Source organism: Cervus canadensis, chromosome 2 (genome assembly GCF_019320065.1).
Source record: "Cervus canadensis isolate Bull #8, Minnesota chromosome 2, ASM1932006v1, whole genome shotgun sequence".
NCBI classification, from domain to species: domain Eukaryota; kingdom Metazoa; phylum Chordata; class Mammalia; order Artiodactyla; family Cervidae; genus Cervus; species Cervus canadensis.
Genome location: NC_057387.1, coordinates 78666178 through 78692260, shown reverse-complemented (window position 1 = coordinate 78692260; position 26083 = coordinate 78666178). Strand labels below are relative to the sequence as shown.

General features: G+C 35.1%; 1 protein-coding gene across 5 annotated transcripts in view; it reads right to left on the bottom strand.

The window, feature by feature from the left end:
• The window catches only part of DOCK7 (dedicator of cytokinesis 7), a 184372-nt gene that overhangs the window by 28380 nt on the left and 129909 nt on the right, over nt 1-26083 (bottom strand). For all 5 annotated transcript variants that reach the window (XM_043461118.1, XM_043461119.1, XM_043461120.1 and 2 more), the window contains 10 exons: nt 23817-23986; nt 22393-22547; nt 14981-15163; nt 14738-14873; nt 11091-11187; nt 8248-8344; nt 7791-7925; nt 6681-6833; nt 1708-1866; nt 962-1062 (listed from right to left, as the gene is read on the bottom strand). In XM_043461118.1, the coding sequence (XP_043317053.1) occupies nt 962-1062; nt 1708-1866; nt 6681-6833; nt 7791-7925; nt 8248-8344; nt 11091-11187; nt 14738-14873; nt 14981-15163; nt 22393-22547; nt 23817-23986 (1386 nt within the window). The remainder of the gene's footprint in view (nt 1-961; nt 1063-1707; nt 1867-6680; nt 6834-7790; nt 7926-8247; nt 8345-11090; nt 11188-14737; nt 14874-14980; nt 15164-22392; nt 22548-23816; nt 23987-26083) is intronic.

The following is a 26083-nucleotide window of genomic DNA, read 5'->3' as shown; positions in this document are numbered from 1 at the left end:
GGGCTCTAAATAAGTTTTATATTCAAGGAAAAAAATTATAAAAGATTCTTTCATTGTATTACCTTAATTTTAAAGGAAATATTTTATTCTTGTCTTTAAGAAACTCGAAAACTGTAAAAAATGAAGGTCAAATGGCAAAGAAAAAGTCAAGCTTTACTTACATCTTTGAAGATACAATAAAAATTACAAAATTCTAAAAATACCCAATAAATATATCAGCCTACAGGCAAAAACCATATCTAATATTAGTAAAATTAATGTTGTAATAAAGTATTAATACACTATGTTTTCTTCTTAAAGAACTAATCTTTACATTTAAAATGTGGGTCTTCAGCCTTCCTAGGAACTCTAGGGCCCAGGATGCCAAGGTCTTAACTATGCCATTATTTTTAAAAATCTTGTTTTTAATAATCAATAAATACACTGAACAATTATTCATAGTTCTTAAAAGAAGTGTCACAGGGGATCTGATAAAGCACATTTTGATTTTTTAATTACCATTGCGATGCCATGCTAAGTCGCTTCAGTCATGTCTGACTCTCTGCACCCCATGGACCATAGTCTCCCAGGCTCCTCTGTCCATGGGATTCTCCAGGCAAGAATACTGGAGTGGGTTTTAATTACCATTAGAAAATGACAAATAATTTTTGTATTCTTGTAAATTCATGTTTTCTGTGTGTCATACTAACTTAAGCCCCATTATACAAGACATCGGGCTTCTTAGGTGGCTCAGTGGTAAAAAGTCCATCTGCTATTGCAGGAGATGTGCGTTTGATCCCTGGGTCAGGAAGTTAAAACTTGGAGAGGGAAATGGCAACCCACTCCAGTATTCTTGCCTGGGAAATCCCATGGACAAAGGAGCCTGGTGGGCTACAGTCCACAGGGTCAAAAATGAGGTGGACACAACTAAGCAGCTAAACAACAACAATTACAAGGTATAAGTAAATTAAACAAATGCTACCTGTACATCAGATCAATTAACATTTCAGGATCCTCCTGGTGTTCCTTCATTTTAACAGTATCAGAAAGGATCATATGGAGATTAAAAACCAAATCTTGAACCTACAGCAGAGAATTATATGAAAAACATTCTTCAACTGTCATTTATTCACAACCATTAAAATTAGTTTGGAAGATATTTCAGATTTGAAATCTAAAGCTTTCAAAACAAACAATACAATTTTGATATAGTTCTAAAGAATGTGGGTATGCTGGGACAAGATGGGTGAAGAGTAAATTTTATACAAATTCATCAGCAGACTATTTTTTCACTTCTCTCACCCAGAAACAAGTAGAACTACTAGTAGAAATAAAAAACATATAGGGATATAAGGAATACAAAACGAAATTCTTTCTGATTTTCAGGTTTTCTCAAAAGGTAGTTTGTATAAACAGTTTTTGAGGCAAACTATTGTTTCACAAATCAGTGGGAACACTTTCATCATAAAGTTTTTTGTTTATCCATACTGTCTAAGTCTAGTGTTCTTTTTGGCACAAATTCACAGAATTAAACACCAAAAATATTAACCATTCTGAGAAGTAAGGGTGGCTTATTAAAACAGAGATTCAGTCCTATCTATGACACATATGGATCAAAAGAAAAATACAGGTTCTGCCAGGAAAAACTAAAGTTTGATTTAACAATTTGGGAAATACCTATTTACAATTCCTATTTCAGTTCATGCTCTAAAAAGTAGAATTTCTGACCTGATCAGGAAATGTTGTTTCCCTCAATTCCAAATCTTCTTCAGCATATGTCAGTATAGTCTTTAAAGAACGTCTTAAGAATTCTTCATTAAAATTCTGAGATGTGCCCACCAAGGAAGACAGTGACATGGTTACTTGCATTTTAACCCTGGCAAAGTTCTGTAACAGAGAAATTGCCAGGCAAATATGTAATAAAGGAAAGCTTAAAGGAGAAGTGTCTATTTTTATTAACTTCCTATAAAGAAAAAGTTAGTATAAAACATCACTCTAGGAAAAATATTTTTGAAAAAGTAATGAAATATGTAGTATTGAAATCCTATTTTTAAATGGACATAAAGCTTAGAATCTTCCTGTGATAACAACCTACAAAATAAGGTTGAAAAAAAATTGTGGGTTAATCTTGAATTAGAAGTTGTGCCTAGACTTTACACTGACCTAATAAGAGGTATATGTTATTAACAATAACACCATTTTTACAGATACATTAAAGAACTTGACCAACGTCACAAAATTCTTAAGTGTCAGATGTGGTCACTACACTCTACCTGATTTAATTACGTCACTGCTATGATAAAAGTATAACTTAACTCACATCCTGTACAAAGTAACTTAAAGGTATATCCTTTGGAATGAAGACTGCAAGAGTTTACATTCTTCCTTTTTTAGTGTAAATTCATTTCTGTTTCACCATTCCCCTCTATGAAACCACTTTTAAGAGGTTACCAGTGACAACCTTTATTGTTGTTCAGTCCCTAAGTGGTGTCCAAATCTCTGTGACCCCAAGAACTGAGGCACGACAGGCTTTCCTGTCCTTCACTATCTTCTGGAGCTTGCTCAAACTCATGTCAATTGAGTGAGGGAGTGATGCCATCCAACCATCTAATCCTCTGTCATCCCTTTCTCCCCCTGCCTAAAATCTTTCCCAGCGTCAGGGTCTCTTTCAATGAGTTGGCTCTTTGCATCAGGTGGCCAAACTATTGGAGCTTCAGGTTCAACATCTCCAGCACCACAGCTCGAAGCCATCAATTCTTCAGCATTCAGCCTTCTTTATTGTCTAGCCTCACATCTGTACATGACTACTGGAAAAACCATAGTTTTGACTATAATATGGACCTTTGCAGGGAAAATAATGGCTCTGCTTTTTAATACGCTGTCTAGGTTTGACATTACTTTTCTTCCAAGGAGCAAGTATCTTCTAATTTCAAGGCTGCACTCACCACCCACAGCGATTTTGGAGCCCAAGAAAACAGTCTGTCCTATTGATTAAACAAATGGTGCTACTATTGTAGTCAGTTACACAGGCCCCAAACCAGGAGCTGTTCCATAGCCATTCTGCCCATTCATTATTCATACTATAAACTCAATCTACACCATCTTCTAATCTGTTCCAATCAGTTCTTCCTCCATTCTCAGTGCCACTGCTTTACTTTATGCCTTTATCATTTCTTACCTGGATTACTGCAATAACTTCCTAACCAATCTTTCTTTTTCCTTACCTAAGTAGCATCAGGGAAATTTCTGTAAAATGTAAACCTGAATGTACATATCAGTCTTCTTCTTAAAACACTTCAATGGCCGCTCACAGCCTTGCAGATAAAATTCTAAAATTCATGTATTTGACCAAATAAACATGCCAAACTATATGGTAGGAACAGAGAGTATAGTGATAAGCAAGTATCTGTCCTATGACAGCTTAATCTAAACATTTCACTTCCAATTTTATCTCTTACTACTCTCTCTTTGAGCCATAATAATTAAGAAGTACTAAAGAAGTTTCCTTCTCTGTTTGCCTGTTTCCTTCTCTCATCTCAATGCCTTTCTTATGTGCCATTTTCGTCACCTGAAGTCTACCCACTACTTCTCCATCTGCCTGGGCAATTCTTCATCCTTAGTTCAAGCATCTCCTCTTTCTGAAACTCTCCTTGAGAGTATATGCTTTTTTTCTCTGTGCTTATACAGTTCCCTGTGCTTACCTCTCAGTATATCAACAACAAACACATATTGAACATTTGCTCAGAGCCAGTTACTGACATAATAAGTGTGGTACTTAATATTAATTTATATAATCCTCACAAAACCACCTACAGTAGGTACTTACTATTACTAGCTGAACATTACCTGTTCATCTCCTACCCTAGTAGATGCTAAGCTATTTTAAAATAAGTTTCCTTTTATCTATGTTTGCCCAATGCCTACCACAGTACCTAGAACACAATTTAATACTTAGGTCTAATATCTCTTGAATATACAATCTATATAAAAATCGTGCCCGGCATAAATCACCTATTCCTTTTTAGAGGTGCTACATGACATTGACATGATAAATTACTCATTTTTAGTCCTCCTGTATTAATATAAAGCTTTCCTAAAATAACAGAGGAAAACTCCACGTGTAGTCAAATTTTAGGGACTCTTAGTTCAAAAACTAAATAATATCTATAAAGTAACTAGATTCTTTGTTCTGAATTAGGAGAGAAGACTTGGCTTCCAGTAAAAATAGGACAGTGTGAGACAGCAAGTTCCCATTCTCCTGCATTTCATATAAAAATAAAAGATGAATAGAAAAAAAAGTCCATAAACTCTATATCAGCAAAATGAGGAGACTGATATAATCTATGTATTAGAAAAATGCATAAGGGCTGCCAAGACAAGCTAAGGAAGCAGCTTCAGTGGAAGGCAAGGAGGGGATAGCAAATAGTGAGGAATCCTAGGGTGCAGATTTAAGAAATAATAGGAAAAACACTTCTTTTAAATTTAAATAAGAAACCCACTTTGAAGTGATAAAACTGTCTGTCTCGAGAAAACAAAAAAAAAACAAAAAAATCTCAAAGGGCTGGACAGAAATAGACTGTCCTACAAATACTTGGGTCAATATAAACTGCCTCATTCTATGTTGAGTAACAAAAAGGTAAAGAAGATCAGTGAAATACCAGATAAAGAATACTTAATAGGAAAATGTGGTCATGAAACAGATGAAAATTCTAATTAAAATATCTTACTTTGATTTATAAAAAATCTATGAAGCCATTAACTTTGGGAAGGAAAAAAATCATAGTAATACAAGAACTCAAGGGAAGCCACTGTGATAGCTGAGAACCAACACCCACTAGGCTGGTGACAATACTGCCTCCACTGAGAATGTATGATTAAAGAAACAGAGGACTGAAGGTACTCCATAATTATAAAGGTAACCATTAAAGCAATATAAACTTTAAGGTGAACTTACCATGTACAAGATGAAAACAACCAACAAATTTTTTTTAGGAGAGGAGTGGAGAAGCAGAATAATACAACACAAATCCAGGATGTAGCTGATACAATAACAAGTATGAAAGATCGGCTTTAATTCGACTTAGGAACTGAATTACAAAGCAAAACCCAACTCTATGTTGTATATAAGACACACATTTAAAATAAAGTGATTCAAAAAAGTGAAAACGAAAGGACAGGCAAAGATAACCTAAGTCACATTCAAATTAGAAAGAAAGTAGAGGTATCAATACTACACAAGGCAGAAGTCAGGTCAAAACTATAAAAATTTTAAATTAAGCCATCTCAGAGTCTTTTTCAATTCTAAAGGGAATAAGTCATAGTAAGATACAACAGTTACAAATTGTAGTTATCAATATACCAAACAGTTATGAATATCACTTTACCAAATAAGACCAAAAGGAGAAATAAACGATATGTAGGCTTTAAATCATCTCCTTTAGTCAACCAAAGAGATGAAAATAAAGCACCCCTTCTTTTTAAATGCTTGTGTAACACATTTATGAAAACATTTTATGCTTGAATACACAAACACACACATCCATAGTACCAAAAAGGAGACATATTAGTTGTACTATGATCACTCTCCAGTAAAACTGAAAATTACTGGGAATTCCCTGGCAGTCCAATAGTTAGGACTCCATGCTTTCACTACTGAGGGCCTGGGTTCAATCTCTGGTTGGGAACTAAGATCCTGCAAGCCACAGGATAGCCAGAAAACAACAAACAAAAACCAAAAATTATCATCAAAATTTTAAAACTTTGCAAGGAGATCAAACCAGTAAATCTTAAAGGAAATCAATCCTGAATGTTCACTGGAAGGACTGATGCTGAAGCTGAAGTTCCAATACTCTGGCCACCTGATGCGAAGAGCTGACTTATTAGAAAAGACCCTGATGCTGGGAAAAATTGAAGGCAGGAGGAGAACGGGATGACACAGAGGACGAGGGGGTTTGATGGTATCACCAACTCAGTGAACATGAGTTTGAGCAAGCTCCGGGAGACACTGAAGGACAGGGAAGCCTGGGGTGCTGCAGTCCATGGGGTTGCAAAGAGTAGAACGTGACTGAACAACTGAACAGCATCATCCTCAAAACTTTAAAATGTCAGGTTAAAACGAAAATACAAACGGAAATTACAAAATATGTATTGAATAGAAACCAAGAACACTAAAAATACTAGATATTAGAACCAATGAGACATCAAAAGTAGTGCACAGTGTAATATTCTAGACCTTAAATAATTACATGAGTAAGAATAAATGAACTAAACATTTGACTCAAAAAGCTAGGAAAAATACAGCACATAAATCTATAATCAAATAAAAGACCATAAATGAAGACATGGAATTCTTCTAAGACTGGCATAAAATCATGAATTATTGAGCAAAGATGTTTAAACTTTAAATTTTTCTTATTATTACTTTCACTTCACTTAATGATAATAATTACAATTTACAGTTGCTCAACATACATTCATAGTTTAAATCTGTACTACTATACGTCATTCTTAGTATACGAAATAAAAGTGAAGATTTGGATTTTTATAAGTTATTCACAGAAAGAGAAAAAGAAACAGTCTTAAGATCAGACTCAAAATACAGCCCCAAATGCCATGCTCTCCCCAAACCCATTTAACAGATGTCTACAGAAGTTATATTTCACTATGACTCCACAGAGACAGTCCTAGGATAAAACACTTACATTCCCAATCTCAAAGTTCTGTCTCATGAGCAGGTAAAGGGAGGCAGCAGCATGGGACCGGATGGTGCCGATGCTGCTGCTGCAGTGCCGCAGGAGCCGCAGGCAGAGGTCGGCACATTGCTCCGTTTCCTCTTCAAACAAGAGCTCGGGGAACTGCAGAGAAACAACACCACTGATTCATGTAGGAGAAGCTTCAGACACATGTTCATACAGCCTGATGAAGGAATCTGTGAGTGTAGCCCAGGAACTGGAAGAATGTTTAAGAGATAATATTTGCTACTGGTTAATACAATGGACCAGAGAACTAGACAGACTGGGTTTGAATATGGACTATGTCAGTACTGTGACCTTGGACAGGTTTTCTCTTCCATAAAAATGGGCCTAATGATATTACCTATGTGGGACTGTATGACTGCCTTAGATTAGATAATGTGAATAAGACACTATAGTAACACATAATAAGTCTATGATAAAATTTTTTATTAACTTTTATTGAAATACAGTTGCTTTACAATATTATGTTAGTTTTTTGCTGCACAGCGTGAAATGTTCTTACTATTACAAAATGGTATATGTTATCTTCACTGGCTAAGTTTCACCTTATAAGATGACTGAGATGAAATAGATACCTTCAAGGTTAAGAATATAGATTTTCAGAGGAAAACAAACATCGGAAATAAATGTTTGAAGTAGTTAAACAAAACAAGTACTTCTCTTTCCATTTACCTAGGAGAAGCTAATTTCAATGGACTGAACAACTGACACACTAATTCCTGATAATTCACATCAATAAGAAATAGATAAAATAAGATGAAAATACAAAAAGCCCAATATTTAAAACAGGCTATTAATTTCAGGCCCTTCTCCACATCAGAACTACTCTTTTTTTTTTTTAAACCAGACAACAGGTTAAAGGTAGTCTAAATGAGAAAGAAATTCCAAAGAATAAGCCGTAGAGGAAAGGCAAAGAAGAATCAGGTCTTAGGTTATTACTAAAATTTTATCTATAAATATATTTAAGATATAATCAATGAATGTATCAAGTGATCTTAGACAATGTTAGTAAAGAAAACAAAGTCTGACAAGACAGCAGGCACAAAAATAACCCACCTTTGAAACCAGAGCTCTCTGGGTAGCAAAACAGTGCTGCAGATAAACGGCACTTTGGTTGCAGGCCATGCTGTGTAGTAGCACTTTCAGCACACCACCAAGGATGCTCTCTTTGGATTCTGTCACAGAGACTGTCTACAATTTTAAAATAGAGATGTTAACTGTAATCTGCTTAGAGATAGATTATGTAAGAATTAGCAAATGAAAATTTTAATAGGAAAAAGATAATCTAAGATCTAGAAGCTCCTCAAGGAGAAGAAGCTGAGAGGGATTTTTGATAAGAAAAGGGGAAAAAAGAATGGATAGAATTTAAATGAGAAAAAAAGAGGAGCAAGGACATAATTTTTAGAATCTACTGATATTCAAATATAATTATATGGTTTAATAAATACCTTTTTCCCCAAGCCTAATTTACCAAATCTATACTAGTTTAAGTTCCTCTAACTAGTGTTTTTACCTGAACAACAATCTCTAATGTATCCAAAATGATTAGATTTGCTTCAGTAGCCAGATTGCCATCAATCAGTGCTTCGTGTTCAATCTCTGCTCTTGACCTAAAACAAAAGATTAGAAGAAATTATATTTTATCTTTCAGAAAATCCAACAGAACTGAAATTCAGAAAAGACTTAAAGATGTACAGAAATTTAAAAACCTTGGAATCATTTTTCTTTTTCAGGGGAAGAGTTTTTCAAATAGTTGCCCGAGTGCAAAGTTATTAAGTGAATAAGGAAAAATATTCTGCACTTTTAAAAATGTTTTGTTTTAATCTACATTTGTCAAACATGCCAATACAGACTTTCTCACCCCATTACAGTACTACAGTGCCACTAAAGGCACAAATATTAGCTTTCAGAGAGTCAGCAGCAAACATAGGAAAACACTGTTTTGTTCTAAACGGCAGACACTAGGTGGTGCTATATAGGCTTGTATTTAGGGCTGCTTTCATGTAAAGCAGTATCCAAAATGTTTAGTATTCATGTTACCACTTCCAAGGATTTTCAACATATTTATTTAGGATAAAAGAACTTTCTTAAAAATAAAGTTTTGTCTAATTTTCCCAAATTTCTGACACAAAAATTTTAATACAGAAAATGAGTAACTGTTCAGTGAGATTCTGGATGAAATTACTCATTAGAAATAAAACTTGATGTAATAAAGTGGTTTACTTGAATACTAATATTTACAAAAGTATTATTTAATTAAAATTTAATGACTATATATGATTTATGAGTAAAGTTTACATTTCAATCACAATGCATATATGGAAACTACATCCAAATAGACCAAAAAATATACATATAAATCAAAGCAAAAATACAAGGACATATTAAATGTTAACTTTTCAAAGTTAGCTATTAATTAAAGTCTGAATCTTTATTACTACCACTAAAGAGAACAGTTTATGAAATTACATTTTATAAATTAAAGGAGAAAATACAACATTAGAATTAAATTGGAAAAGAAATATAATGTTCAAACTTAAAATTCCAGCGAGAGTTTGTGAAGACACACGAAAAACAAGATGTTTAAACCAAAAGAATCAGGAAAATACCAAAAAGAAAAAGAAAATGACTTCCTTAAAACATAGTAAGATAAGCAAAGAAAACATATAATACAAGTGCAGAAGTAAAGCAATATACTAATAACATAGTATCTCAGTGCTTTGTGATTTTTAAAAAACACAATACATATGGAAAAATAATTAAAGAAATGCACTTGGACAAAATAGACAGAAAAGCAGACACTCAAACTTTAAGAATTTTTAACACAGTTATATACAGCATCTGCTCTGGTCCAAGTATGTGTCTTTCCTGCCAAATTCATACAGTGAAAATCTAATGCCTAAGGTAATGGTGTTAGGAGGTGCAGCTTTTGGAAGGTGACTGGAAAATCAGGGCAGAGCCCTCATGAATGAGATTAATGCCTCTATAAAAGAAGCCCCTAGGAATTTCCTTGTCGTTAAACCATGAGGGAACACAGCAAGAAGCCTATAAACCCAGAAATGGGCCTTCACCAGATACTGAATCTGCTGGTGCAATGATCTTGAACTCCCCAGCCTTCAGAACAGTTAAGAAATAAATTTCTGCTATTTAACAGTGACCCAGTGCGTGTTATTTTGTCATAGCAGCCTAAAGAGACTAAGACGGTTTCTGACAATCCTAAACTTATCTATGTGGTACGGATCCTGCTGCTTCTCGCTCTGCTGGCTCCCACAGGGCCTTGCTTCCTGTGATTTTACTATGGGAGAGCTGGTTTCCCTGGTAAAGAATCTGCCTGCCAAGCAGGAGATTTGAGTTCGATCCCTGGGTCAGGAAGATCCCCTGGAGAAGGAAATAGCAACTGCTCCAGTATTCTTGCCTAGGAAATCCCATGGACAAGATGAGCCTCACAGGATGCAGTCCACAGGGTCGTAAAGAGTCAGACATGACTGAGCTACTGAGCACGTAGGAGAGCTAATATTTCTGAAAGTTTCTCTGTGAGAATCTGCTCAAGTCTGGATGGAAGATGGTTCTCAGGGTGACCAAATTAGGACAGGGCTGGGGGCTGGGGTGGGGGGGGGTGGGTCCCTGGGACATTAACTGCTAAAATTAAGACTACTAGGCAAACCCAAATGAGTTGGTCACTATATTATCAAAGTTTTAGGGGCCTATCGAGTTACCTGAGGGCTAATTTGAAATTAGAAATTATCAGGGAAAGATTGCAGCCCCTGACACAATGCAAGCAATTTTCAAGCCAAGGAATTTCACCTGTGGTTACCTGGGCAGTGAGAAGGGTTTACTTCCAGCTCCCCTCATGAAGATGCAGTCCTTTAGGATGCTGGACTCACGAAAGTGCATTTTTAGTTGTTTTTGGCAACAGAGTGGTCAGTTAGTGTACCTAGTTTGTCTCCATACTAGAAACAGAAGACTTGTAGTATTTGTCTTTCTTTAACTACATTTTAAGCTCTAAGAAAACAAAGATTAATTTTCTAATTTTTTATAATCCTTGAAATATTTACTTTCAGTGTGACACCCAAAATAGTGACATTTCAAAAATAGTTGCTCAGTCCATTTTCCAGGGGAAACTGTTGGGGAAAATAAGGTGACATTTAAATATGTAACCTTTTGCTTTACTATACCATATGAAAAATTCTTCCCCCAAATTGTTTTTTAATCCAAAATGGAAAAATTAAATATAACTGTTCTGACTTCTAAAATTTGAATGCCTAATTATATAAAATAACACTAAAAGTAATCATTTTCCTCTTGCACTTGAAATTCAACAAGCCCATCAATAAGATAAAATAGAAGGTTTATTACTTGTCAAGCTTCTCAGTGTTTTGACGCCAGTGAGTCATATCCTTTCTCCACCTCAGGTTTTCTTGACTTCCAAAGGCACTTCCAGATGGGCTCCTCTCTGTCAAACAAATTTCAAAACCTTCTTTAAAAATGTTATTTCAGTTAGACCACATTCATGTATATTTGCAAACATACCAGAAATACTACAGGGCTTCCCTGGTGGTTCAGTGGTAAAGAAACCACCTATCAGGGCAGGAGACATGGGTTTGGTTCCTGATCAAGGAAGATGCCACATGCTGCTGAGCAGCTAGGCCCGCCACAACTCCTGCGCCTGCGCCCGAGAGCCCGGGAGCCGCAGCTACTGAGCCCATGGGAGCCACTACCGAGGACTCCTCGCCCCAGAGCCCGCACTCCACGACAAGGAAAGCCAGCGCAATGAGAAAGAAAAGCCAGCGCAATGAGAAAGAAAAGCCAGCGCAATGAGACCCACACAAACCGCAGCTGGAGAGTATCCCTGCTCACCACCACTAGACAAGAGCCCTCGCAGCATCGAAGGCCCAGAACAGCCACACATAAATAAATAAAATTTAAAAAAAGAAATACTACATAATGTCAATAATTTTATTAACACAGCCATTTTATCTTCAGTACAAGTGGAAAAACCTGACAGTGGTGCTTTCTATTAAAAATTTTCACAAGAGTTACAGGATATATTTGCTAAATGTAATATAAAAAACCCAAACACTTTTTTAAATAAGCAAACTTTTAAATTCTGACTTTCTGAAAATCTTAACCATGGTTTATAAGACTATGCATGATATGATTTTATTTTCTCCACCTTTGTTTATACTACCATTATTGTGTGTGTGTATGTGTGTGTGTGTGTGTCTGTGTGTGTGTGTGTGTGTAGTTTCACTACATATGCTCTTGATTGAGAATGTACACAATAGTGGTTATTCCTTTTACCTGATTGTTTTTCACACAAAATATCACTGGCCAGTTATTCATCCCCTCTGCTGAAAGACCTTCCTCAACTTTCCACCACTTCCTTTCTTCTTAATTTACTTTATTTCTCTCCACAGCACTTATGACCACAAGAATAAAAGCTACAAACTAAGGAAGGTTCTGAAAGTAACTATTTCTTTTGGTCCACAGAAGGCAGGAGAGGACACAGGGGCTCTCCCCCTAGAGAAACAGAAGGCAGAGTGAATGGTATAGGCTCCTCTCAGGGGCAGCAGCAACAGAAGTGGCTCATACTAATCTAGCACAAGTGGAGAAGTCATTGAGAATTGTGGAGAAATACAGATATTTGAACAATGGAATCAAATCATGACTTCAGGCTTTCAACTAGAAGACTACTACTCCTCTTTGAAAAACACGAGACTTTGGCTGGGGAGAATGGAAAGTAAAATGAAAGTAAAAATTCAGAGTTCAAACAAATTTTAAAAATACTGAGAAGCAAATATAATTTGACACACAATAAAGGATTAGTCCAGATATTCCTTCTACTTCCTCTCCTTTTCCTTCTCTTTCTGTCCCTCTTTATTTCTTCAATTTTGAAACCTCTGTCTTTAAGAAATTTTGTGAAAGAAAGCAAAAAGATTTGTCTATATTAAGACAGTTAACAAAATAAGTATCTGTGATCTCTCTTCATTATTATCATTAACTTTATTTTTTTTCCAGGATACTTTCTCTCATCTCCTTAGTTAAGAATGTCTATCATTAGGTGACCTAGCTTATTAAGTATCCAAATACAAATAAGAATTGCAAACGGAATTATTTTAATTTTAAGAAGATGACAGCTTCAATTATTTTTTTAAAGTGAGATACAATTGACATATAATATTATACTGGTTTCTTGTGTATAAAATGATGCAATACATGCATATATTACAAAATGATCATCACAAGTCTAGTTAACATCCATGACCATGAGTAGCTTCAAATGTTTTCCTTTTATGATAAGAACTTTTAAGATGTACTTAATTTGCAACTTTCAAGTATACATTTGTTAACATGCTTAAGTTACATCTCCAGTACTTAAGAATTTTAAAACTGTGAGTTTGTACCTTTTGACTCCTTTCACTCATTATGTCCATCCCTACCCTGCACCTAACTTTTCCCTGCACCTATGAGTTTGGGAGAAGGTGGGGTTTACTTGTGGTTTTTATTTTTTTTAGCTTCCATGGTAGCTGTCTAAAGACTACACGCTTAAAAATGTAACATACTGTTAAAAGCGCCATTCTTTTCAACATAAGTCTTAGAAAGAGCTATGGTATAATATAAAGAACACTAAATTAGAAGTCAAAAGATCCTGGTTCTGTCACTTAGTTTATGACCTTAAGCAAGTTATTTACCTCTGAGAGTTTTAAAGATGAGGATAATTATTCGATAGGCTTGATATAATTAAATGACCTAGAAAGTTAATTTTCATACTTATAGAGTTGTTGTCCATATTAAATGAGTTAAAAGAAAATCAATAGGTACACGATATAAGCCAGGAGTGCTGCAGTCCATGGGGTTGCAGAGTCAGACACAACTGAGCAACTGAACTGAACTGAAATGCTATACAACTAAAGTGAAAAAACAACTCTATTAATTTCAAAGGCAAAGAATGTCTTATTCATTATTAAATTCCAAACACACACAGCATATAAAAGATACTTAAGTTTACCTAAATAAAGGATCATTAAATTAAATGGCCAATCAAAAAACAACAAATATAAAATATTCATGTAAACATACACTCACATTTTAAGTCAACAACATATATTGAGCTGTTGTCATATGTCATGTACACAGATGACTAAGCCATGTCCTTGACCTTAAGGTGCTCTCAGCAATACTACTACTTTACAATTTACGAAATGTTTATAAACACACACACACACACACACATATGGTCACCACAAAGATGATAAGATCAATTAGTTACACTACCTTTTAAAAATCTCAAACCACCACAAGTGGATGAGGAAAGGGAAAGTGGGAAGATTAAGTGGTTGGCCAAGGTTATATGGCTAATGGGTAGCAGACCAGGGATTAGAAACAGGCTTCAGATGCAACTAAATTATTTTCTCTTCCTGGTACTTGAGGTAGGCAATATCTTTGCTTTATCTACAGGATATATTAATTCACTGCAAAAGTAGCAAACTTTTAAGAGTACAAAGTCATGTTACAAAGAATGTACAGCCAAGAGAGAACCACAATGTCAACTATAGACTCTGTGTGATAATAAGCATCAGTGTAGGTTGATCGACTGTGATAAATGATGGCAACTCCTATATGAAAAGCTGATAATGAGGGGTGTTATGCATGTGTGAAGACAGAGGATAAATAGGAAATATCTGTATTTTCAGCTCAATTTTTCTATGAACCTAAAACTGCTCTTAAAAACACCTATTTTTTGAAATAAGGGAAACTATTAATAATCACACAAAGGTTAGAACAAACAGATTATCCAGAGCAAACTGAAAGTATGTTCACTCTAATTAAATAGGAATTCTAACTTGCAAAGACATGGCTATTCAAGTTAATTCACAGCTATATTAAAACACTGTTTTAAAAGTGTAGAATTGTCATTGAAGACTTGCAAAAATGATCACTGAAATAGTGTTCAGGGAAACTGAAAACATTCTCACCAGAAGGAGAAGACATTGTGTACGTACCAAGCTGTCCTCGGCTTCGGCGCACCATTTCTTGCCTAGCACCTATACTTCCAAGAATAGCTTCCTCAAGCTTTGCTCTCATGTCTTTTGATTTCTTAAAGGTCAAACTATTCATTCTTTCAAATACTTTCTTTCCCTAAAATTTAAACATTAGAAAAGAAGACACAGTAAGGAAATTTTCTTCTTCTTTTCCACATTATATTCCCTCTTGCTCTTCTTTGCAATCGCACAATGATCACTCACTTTGTACTCAAAGCAAGATACACAAAGATAAAGCAGATCTAATAGCCGGTTTAACTGCAGGACTGAGAGATCTGTAAACCACTTCTGTAGAACTGTCTCATCTGCATTCTTGAGAACCCAAAGCAGACAGATCAAAAGACTCCGACTTGATTCTGCTGAAAAGGTAGTGTGTTGTCTGCCACTCTGAAAATAAAAAGCAGTAAAATGAGACAGAATGATCAAAGACCATTTCTTTTTTTCAGTTGTCAGTTGTTTTCTTCCAAAAGCAATGCAAAAGTAATTACTTTAAAATCAAATATTTTGAAAGAACCATTTGATTTAGGCAAATTTGTGTAACTCATACAGAACCTTAAACTTAAGGTTCTGAAACTTAATGAACCTTTCCGAGCAACAGAAAATTGTTTACAGGGCTTACAGAAGACTATAAAAAAAGGCTAACAGGAAACATGAAGGGAAAAACTAAAAGGTTCTATTATTAAAAACTAGGTCCTATTATTAAAAACTATGATATCTAAAGAAGACAATCAAAAGGGAGGGGTTATATGTATACCTATGGCTGATTCATGTTGAGGTTTGACAGAAAACAGCAAAATTCTATAAAGCAATTACCCTTCAATAAAAAGTAAATAAATTTTTAAAAAGACAATCAGACCTGATATAAAAGAAAAAAAATCCACAACTGACTCTATATGAGAATATTTTAAGAATATTATATGATAACAAAAAGTTTATCAGGTTTAGAGAATCACTATTTTCCATCAAATGTCTTCCCTGGTGTCTCAGTGGTAAAGAACCCACCTGCTAATACAGGAACATGGATTTGATTCCTGGGTCAGGAAGATCCCCTGGAGAAGGAATGGCAACCCACTCCAGTATCCTTGCCTGGGAACTCCCACAGACACAGGAGCCTGGAGGGCTACAGTCCATGGGGTCACGAGAGTCAGACACAATTTAGCAACTAAACAGTTAACAACATTATTTTCTATCAAGGGCCACTGATTTAAAAAAAGTCTTAGACCATATATAAGTAAAAAAGTATTTTTTTTGCAGGAAGGGGGACCCTTACAGTGTCCAAGAGTGGGCTCTTCTCTAACACTAGGAAACGAATTGTCTGAGGAGACATGCGAGCTGAAAAGCAAGAGACTTTATTGGGAAGTGGCGCCAGGGCGGAGAGCAGTAGAGTAAGGGAACCCAGGAGAACTGCTCTGCCACATGGTTCGTAGTCTCCATTTTATGGTGATGGGATTAGTTTCTGAGTTGTCTTTGGCCAATCATCCTGACTCAAGAGTCCTTCCTGGTGGTGCAAGCACTGCTCAGCCAAGATGGATGCCAGCAAGGAGGATTCTGGGAGGTGGTAGGACACACGGTGTCTCCTTTTGATCTTTCCCAAACTCTTCTGGTTGGTGGTAGCTTATTAGTTCCGTGTTCCTTACCAGGACCTGTTATAAAGTAACTTACGCAAATGGTCACTATGGTTCCCGGCCAAGGTGGATGGTTTCAGTGAGTATGCCTCCACTAACAACTCCCGCAAGAGACTTTATACTCAGGATTTGTTGTTTAGTTGCTAATTGGGATGGAGGTCTCTTTCTTCTGTAACTTCTGTTGTGCATGGGCATAGGCCTGCCTAGCAGAGCAGAAGTCTCTCTCTACCTGATATAAGTCAAGGTATTCTGTATCTGAAACCAGCTTCCATCCTTGTAACAACAGCTTAGCCTGAAACTTTTGGACCCTGTCAGAGGTGAAACAGACAGGGACCAAACAGGAGGCCTAACAGGATGGTCATCATTGATCCCCAGAAAAGGCAGGCAGAATTTGGGGTGAGGACTGCAGGGTGTGTGACTTTCTTCTGATTGGTTGGTGGTGAGGCAACAGGGTGATGTTCCAGGAATCTTGTGCTCAGACTGAAGTTAGCAGCCTCCACCTGGGTGGGGGCCCTAGTTCTGCAGAAGAACTCAAAGACACTGCTTGCATATTTCTTGAGAAGGAACCAGGACCCTGCCCCAAGGCTGTACCACCACTTGACTGCTCCTCCCCTGTTTCTGTATCTCCTCCCTTCCCTGATCAGCAACTGTTTGAATCTGCCCGTGGAACTCAGGGAAGGTCAAGGAGGCTGAAAGCAGCCTATATCCTACAAACAAGAAATGGGGAACACAGAAAGGATCGGTACTCCAGAGCGCCACAGAATTTTAACTCAGTTTTAACTCAGGCAACTGGGCAACTATGGCTCTGGTAACTTCCTGTCAAAATGGGGCATAGTGCTACCTCAATTTGGAGAACAGACACTGAATCGAAAGTATTTCTGAGTTCTAAGTCCTGTCTCTGAGTCCTGTATGATCAAAATCTGAATTTCTTGGTTTGTCATTTTGGTTTTAACAGATCCAATTAGAAGTAGTTAAGAGGAGTGACAACTGGGATTCTAATAGACAAAATAAATCTCATTTCTTTTCAGAAGAATAAGCCTGAAACCCAGTCTGGACCTGACACGTTGGGAAGACTTGTAGCCAGGTAACCAGTTACCTAGCTTTATAAAAAAGCAAGATTGCAATTACTAGATTTCAGCAGACATTGTTTGGAAAATGTCTGGTGACATCCAAATCTAACAGCTCAGAAATCTCAAGTTCTTAGCAATACAAGGACTAATCTGAATAAAGTCAGGAGTAAGAATTAAGCTAACAGCTTCCATTAGATACAGCCCATTATATCCCAGGTCATTTGACTTAGTCTATTCTGTACTAGTCCTAATCTTCCAGGGAAATTATGTATTGGCACTGTCTATAAAGCATTATATATAATTCCAGGGAAATTATATATTGGCACTGTCTATAAGGCACAGTCTCTTGGACTGCAGGGAGATCAAACCAGTCAATCCTAAAGGAAATCAATCCTGAATATTCTTTGGAAGGACTGATGCTGAAGCTGAAATTCCAATACTTTGACCACCAGATGCGAAGAACTGACTCATTAGAAAAGACCCTGATGCTGGTAAAGATTGAAGGCAGGAGGAGAAGGGGATGACAGAAGATGAGATGGCTGGATGGTAGCACTGACTCAATGGACATGAGTTTGAGCAAGCTCCGGAAGTTGGTGATGGACAGGGAAGGCTGGCATGCTGCAGTCCATGGGGTCACAAAGAATCAGGTACAACTGAGTGACTGAACTGAACTGATAAGGCACACAGACCAGTTTCTCACTGTTACTAGATTGATTATCCTTAGTATGATTAAATTGTTCCCAACAGAGAGGATACTTTAAATTACCATAGCTTGGTGTTATCTACATAAAACCATCCCAAAATTGTAGGAGATTTCCTTTTAATAGACAAGAGGTTAGAGGTTTTGATTGAGACTTAGCTCAGTAGAGAGGAAAAGTGGAATGAGGAAAAAATAGAATGAGAAAAAAATAATTCAAAAGAAGATAATAAATGAGACAAAAAATACATAATGGGGTGAGAAAACATGAAGTAAAATTAAAATGTTAAGTACATTTTACATAAATGTAAAAAATTTAAAAATTCTAGTGAAAGATCTTAAAAATATAAGACAAAATACAACTACATGAATTAACTAATGAAAATGTTAGCTATAAATCATAATATGTAGTTAAAAGAATAATTAATGGAAAATATTTACAATTAAAATAAGTAACAAAGAAAGAAGGGTGAAAATTAGCGAGTTAATAAGCATTTATCTAAAGAAGTTAGAAAAAAGAACATCAATATAAACCAAAAGAAAGTAAAAGTAAATAATAAACATTCAAAAGTGAGGCTCAGCATTGACCCCAAATGAGTTCTTTATACAAACTAAAGGAATATACAAATTTCTATTGAGACTGACGTAGACAGAAGATGTGAAAAGCCAGTCACAGAAATGAAAATGTTTACATCTACTATAAACGTTATAGACTTTTAAAAAATCATGGAAGATATTTGAAACAACTTTGTACGCCAAGAAACTTGAGTAAATTTCTACTAGAATAAAATTTACAAAAACCAGTGTAAAAAGAAATAGAAAACGTGAACAGTTCTACAATCATTAAATATATAGATAATTTTAACACTTTCAAAAAAGATTACTGCAGATACAGATGGCTTCACTCACAAGTTCTTCAAATATTCTAGGAAGAAATAATTTCAATTTTAAATAAGTATTTGCAGGGAACAGATTAAATGGGAAATCCCCTAGCTCATTTTAATCAGCTAAACTATCTGATTCCAAAATCTGAATAGAACATTATGATCTTACTAACACAGATACACAATCTTAAAATACAGCAAATCAAATCCATTAATACACAATCACAAAAAAGTTAAGTTCAATTCAGGAATTCAAGGTAGGTTTAACACTAGAAAATCAATTGAAAGATTTAAAATAAAAGATTAAAAAGTAAAATAACATGACAGTCTCAATGGTGCAAAAACACATGATAAAACTCAACAACTATCCATAATTACAAAAGTAAAACTCTTAGCAAACTAGGAACAAGAAGGAGACTTCCATAATATAGTAGAAGGTATCAAAAAAAAACAAAACAACCACCCCCAAAACCAAAACCTTTAGCACCTATATTTAAGAATGAAATGTTGCAAGCTTCCCCTTATATGATGCCAACCATCACTATTTCTATTTAACACTGTACTCAAGATTCTAGCTCATAAACAAGCTATGAAAAAACACTGAAGGGAAGAAATGAACGGCCATTATTCACAGATGATATGATTGTATACATAGAAAAAAACTATACCTATGTTATTAATTTAGCAATTCTTCTGGAAATAAACATTATTGTGCAAAATCAATTCTATGTCCACACAAAACCAATCAACAATTAGGGAGTTCTCTGATAGTTTAGTGGTTAGGATTTGGTGTTTTCACTGCCATGGCCCAGATTCAATTTCTGGTCGGGGAACTGAGATCCCCCAAGCTGTGGGGCATGGCCAAAAAAAAAAAAAAAAACGTAATCAGCAATTAGAAAGCAATTTATGAAAAAGATGACATTTGTGAAACTATGAGAACATGATGTTTTATATATATACTTGCACGGGTATTATATATTATCATACTGCATAACTTTATATAATATTACTAAAATACTTTTAAAATATCAAGGACCAACAATACACCTACAAAAGATGTTCTGGGCCTCTGTGGTAAAAAGCTATAAAAGTCTGTGTATATAAACACATGAAAGAAGGTCCAAATAGTGGGGAGATCTAACATATTCAAGGATTTTGGGATTTACTGGTGTAAAAATATTAATTTTTCCAAAAACTGATCCATAGATTCAATACAATCTTATTTTAAAATAAGACACTCTACTCACCAAATTCACAATTAAGTGTGTGGTAAAAGCAAGTTACAAAAAGAAAGAAACCTTTGAACCACTTATAATTGGCAATGGGCTTAATCCTGACATATGAACTACTATAAATTATAAACAAAGGCAGACAATCCAATGGAAAATGAGAAGTCAGTGTTCTATATTTTGTCCTGAATGGTGGTTACAAAAATATTACTTTTAAATCTTTTGTAAACATCTACATTTATGTTTCATGTACTTTTTCATGTATAGTATATTTCATATAAGCAAGGTTTTAAAAAACAAAAAGCAAGGCCAATAAAATTGAGAATAGTGGTCATTTTGAGGGGAGAAAGGGATTGAATTGAGGGCAAACTGGGAACTTTTAAGGAAACTGAAAAGTTCTACTTTGGAAGCTGAGTGGCAGGTACGCTGCTGTTTTTCCTATTATATTTTAACTGTACATGCACTTTATATACGTATATACAATAGCAAATGCAAGTAAAAGAAAAAACTGATAAATCAGAATTCATCAAAATTAAAACTTTTGCCAATTCAAGTGACACTATCAAGAAAATGCAAAGATAATCCACAGAAGAAAATATCTGAAAATCACCTATCTGATAAGGAATTATGTCCAGAATATACAAAAACTCTTTCAATTCAATAATAACTCAATAACAACAAGATGAATAACACAATCTTAAAACATTAAAGGATTTGAATGGACAATTCTCTATGTAAGATATATGAAAGATGTGTATTATACACAAATGAAATGATACTCTCAGTATCAGTAGACATTAGGTAAACACAAAGTAAAACCACAATGAGACACCACATCATACATGCTAAGGTGTGAAGAATATACAATAAAAAAGAGATAATAAAAAGTGTTGGTGAGGATTTAGAGAAATAGGAATCTTTATTAATTGCTGGTGAGAATTTAAAATGGAGGAGCTACTCTGAAAGAGTTTAAAAGTTTTCTCAAAATATTAAAGATATTAATAAACATGATCCAGCAAATCCATTTCCAGGTATCTACCTAAGAGAAATGAAAACATGTGGGGACACAAAGACACAGACATAAGTGTACCTAGCATCATTATTCCTAACAGCCAAAAACTGGAAATTATTCAACTATTCATCAAATGATAAATGGATTTAAAAAAGCTGGTCTATCAATATAAAGGAATATTATTTGGCAATAAAAAAAAGTACTGATATATGTCACATCATGAATGGACCTCAAAAATATTATTGCTTAGTGGAAAAAGCCAGACATAAAGATCACAGTGCATAATTCCATCTATATGAAATGTCCAGAATAGGCAAATCTATGCAGGCAGAAAGTTAGCTGCTGCCTAGGACTATGGCTGTGGGGCAACAGAGAGTGAAGGCTAATGGGCTCAGGGTTGTTTTTGGAATGATGGAAATGTTTTAAAATCAGATTGTGGTGATAGCTGCCTAACTCTGTACAGATACTAAAAACCATGAAATTATTTATACACTTAGAATGGATGAATCTTTTGATATATCAACTGTCTCAATAAAACCTTCTTAGAAGTTCTCAAGTGGGCCAGCTGCCATAAATATGATTGCAGCTTTTTGAAAGAAAGTCATTCAAAACATTTAGAAGCTGATCTTGCTCTACTAGCAATTTGTTTCCTCCCTGCCACCATGTTCTTCCCTCTTTAAGAGGGGAAAATTACGGAGCAAAATGATCATCAATTTATTTAAATATGAAAAAGTATGAACCTTCACAGATTAAAAGCAAATATTCTCAATGGTTAAACAACTGAGATTATATCTCTTAGGACTGATTAAGAATAAAATGGATTTTAAAATGAAGAATAGAGGCTATAAATGGAAAATAAGGCAACTTTCAAAATTCTGAAAGATAAAATAGAGTTTTTCTACCAAAAAGATTGACGTAATTAAGAGTTTTTCAAACAACTTAGTACAATATAGAAAATATTTTCAGAAAAAAAATATTTTCACAAAATAAAACTCAGAGTACTTTTGCATCAGTTAATAATATAATAATCTATTATTGAAGAGTATATCCTTGTAAATAGCTGTCTTTCCAAAAACTTCTGTAGGAAGGTTGTTTTTACCGTTGACGTGAGGAGGAAACTGCCGGGCCTTGTTAGCTGAGGAACTGATGTTCCTGCAATTGCCATGGCAACTGTCTGGCTTATCATGCTTCCACTCTCACTCTCATAATCATCAGTAGCTATACAGATTGGTCTTCCTCGTTGATTGTGAGTTTCTGGAAAAAATAACCCAGAAATAAACAAACTTCTCTTTAAATAACAACTATTGGGCATGCAATTCCCTTTCTATTCTCCTTTACTCTTCAAAGGAAAACCTATTAACATATACTGCATATTGTTATATTTTACCTCTTTTAAATAATAGTTTAAATATTTTAAACACTAACTCATTCCTATAGTACTATTTAGAGTTTTGTAAGGAACATTCAGTTCAGTTCAGTCGCTCAGTCCTGTCTGACTCTTTGCAACCCCATGGACTGCAGCACTTGCTAGTAAAAGAAGATATATAGTAACAAAAATATAAATTTCTGCCTTCAGAAAGGAAACCCACTTTAATGATCAAATACTAGGAAAACTACTCAGTTATAAGTCTATCAAAGACAAGGAGTTGGTTATCTTTGTATCAGCAGCACCTACAGATGGTACATATTATATACCAGTAAAAATATTTTTAATTGAACTAGAAGTACTTTATCAGGCTAACTGCTAGTTCAAATGCAACCTACACCGTTTTCTTTAAGAGAAATGAAGGAATTTAAATAAATTCTAAAACTGGAAAGCAAGAATAAAATTTTGTGGGTTACAGTTTTTAAAAAGCAATGTAACTTCAACTTATTAACCACCTATTAGCAATATCATTCTCACGTATTCAGGTGAATATTAATTTCAATTTTATGTATATGAACAAAATTGAGACTGAGAGTGGTAGATATCTGACAAGTTTTCTCATATTTTTTCCCAGATAAACAGTATACAGTCACACACACACACAAAATCCTCTTTCCTAATAAGCAGACATGTGCGTGCATGCTTAGTCCTGACTCTTCACAACCCCATGGACTGTCACCTGCCAGGCCCTTCTGTCCATGGGATTTTCCAGGCAAGAATATTGGAGTGGGTTGCCATTTCCTCCTCCAGCGGATCTTTCTGACCCAGAGATTGAACCCATGTCTCTTGGTCTCCTGATTTGGCAGGCAGATTCTTTACCACTGAGTCACCTGGGAAGCCCAATATGTAGGTATAGAAATGCTGTAAAACCATTTTTTTTTAACGCATCATAAGAAATACTTACAGAATCCCTGCAGTGAATTTTCTCACAAAGTCAAAAGCTTTTTTTCAAAATCTGTTAAGTATTTACAGTGTACCTACAACATTGTGTGTTTTCTTATATTTCTTTTCCTAAAATAAGATCATTTTGCAGATTTTTCTAATACTTTTAAACATTGAGATTTGCCTTTAGAGTTTGTCTGAAATATACTAAGTACCTGTAAAATCATATAGCTGAGGAACAGTTTCCATGATAATACCAATCAGAGGCAGATACAACATAGCCACTCGAGCCTTTATCTGGGGGTCAGAGTACCGTGGATCTGAGTCGTGACTGGAGAGTAAATTGTGTACCATATTGATGACTTTCTTATGCAATCCAAACAGTCTATTTAAAAAGAAGATGAAGAAGGAGTTACAGTAAGGTCACAGAGATTAGTTAACATCTTTAGAGCAAATAGTTAGTCATGGTACTGAATCAATTGGTGATACTTCTTAACTTTGCCACATATTTGCATGTATTCCTATAAAACATTTTTCATTTTAAAATTAATGAATGTTCAAAAAATAAATAAAACTAGTGAATGTCTCACTGTATTAAATACAAAAGGAGGGAAAAGGAAATACTATATAAATTCACTTAGAAGTACATCTGAATATATTTTCATTAATTCCTTAGAAATTAATGCATTTAATATTAATAACTTAAGATCAGTTACAGTCATATTTTAAAGCAAAAGAGTTTTAAGTAGCTGTAAATTTTATTTCATCAAGTGAAATCTTTTCACATTTATCCAAAATAAACTTTTATTTCCTTTTGCAGAGGAAAAATCCTCTACCTATGGATTATGTAGTCCACAACAAGGGTTGTCTTTGATATCTCTGTCTAAACTGAACTTCCATGCTCATTTGGGCCCTTACTACTTTCTACACTTCTAAGCCCAAGTTTCAACTGGGCTACAACACTAGCAAGGGATCACTCTCCACACTCTTTTGGCTTCTCTTCTTAGACTGAAGCTGCTTGATGATGCAAATCATTCTAATGTAAAATGTCTCCAACTTCAACTGCCCTTAATGCTGTAGCTGGCAGGTATTTCAGATCTCATTCTTTTTCCTTAAGCCTCTCACCATCAACCTCAACAGACCTTACCTCTAACATTTTTCTTCAAGGGAAGAAAAGCCATTCTAAATATGCTCTGGCCAGATCTGTCAGTGCATCTCCATCTTTACAGGTATCAAATCAACTTTCCTTTTATCTCAGAGAAAGTTGTACCTTCTTTCAGAAAGTAGTTTCCCCTTATGGTCAGTGAATCTCCCCTTTCTTCAATAGCTTCAATGAATCCCTTCACTAAGTTCTTCCCTTGGAAATACACCTTCACTTGAAACTAGCTTACTCTGGCTTGTATATAGTATTTCTCTTATATGATTTATCTAGTAATAAATTTCCTGAATGTACAGTCTGTATCAAGCATTTTCTTCCATTTACTTCCTAATATCTACTCTCTTTCTCTGAAACTAAAAGTTTTTTTAATGCTTACAATGTGGTACTGTAACAGTTTCATCATTTAATAGCTAAATTTTCAAAGATATTGAACCTCTGTTTCCCTATGTATAAATAATCTACCTCATAAAGTGGCTGTGAGAATTAAGTTACATCATTTATGTAACATGCTTACCACAATGCTTTGCACACTGCATTCTTCAGTAAATATTAGCTTTTCTCTTTAAAATCACAGAGCAGATTTAAAAGCTATGATTTAAAACCAGGTATTCTTTCTCTGGGGCTTTTGATCTTATCTCCATTTTACAAAGCTATATATGAAATCTAGCTGGAGATTCTTCTTCCTCCCAAATTTTTATTCAGAAAAGTATATTTTTAAATACTGTTGAGAACTCCATCTAATGGACATATCTCAGATTTCATTTTCTAACTCTCTAACTTGACACTTTGTCACCTTTTATATTTTCTTCTCAGTATATTCTCTAACTAGCTCCCACCACTCTTCATATTCTCTATCATTCTTCCCAAGTTTCAGATTCTGGTCATTTGCCTTTTATGTCCTCTCTTTCAACTTGTATCACCAGTGATGATTCCCAAACCTGGGTATATTAATATTTAGCCATCTCTCAGCAGCTACCAGCCCCAGACTTCAACCTAGGTAAATTCTATCCACTCATCTTCATTAAGCCTTTTCATATGTCTACAGTACTCAGACACACTCAGCTCTTACACGCACACACAAACACATGAACACAAACACATGAATGCGCAGGACACATGCACGCACAAGACGTGTCATATCTTATGCTAGATGTTGGAGATAAGACATTGCCCCTATTCTTAAAGAGCTTGCTTTAACAAGAAAGAAACACAGACACAAAAATAATAATTCAGTGTTACAAATGCTTATAACAAAGGTGCTAATCTTCTTCAGAACTAGGTTCTGTACTACAAAATTTGCATTTAACCATAGTATATTGTTTC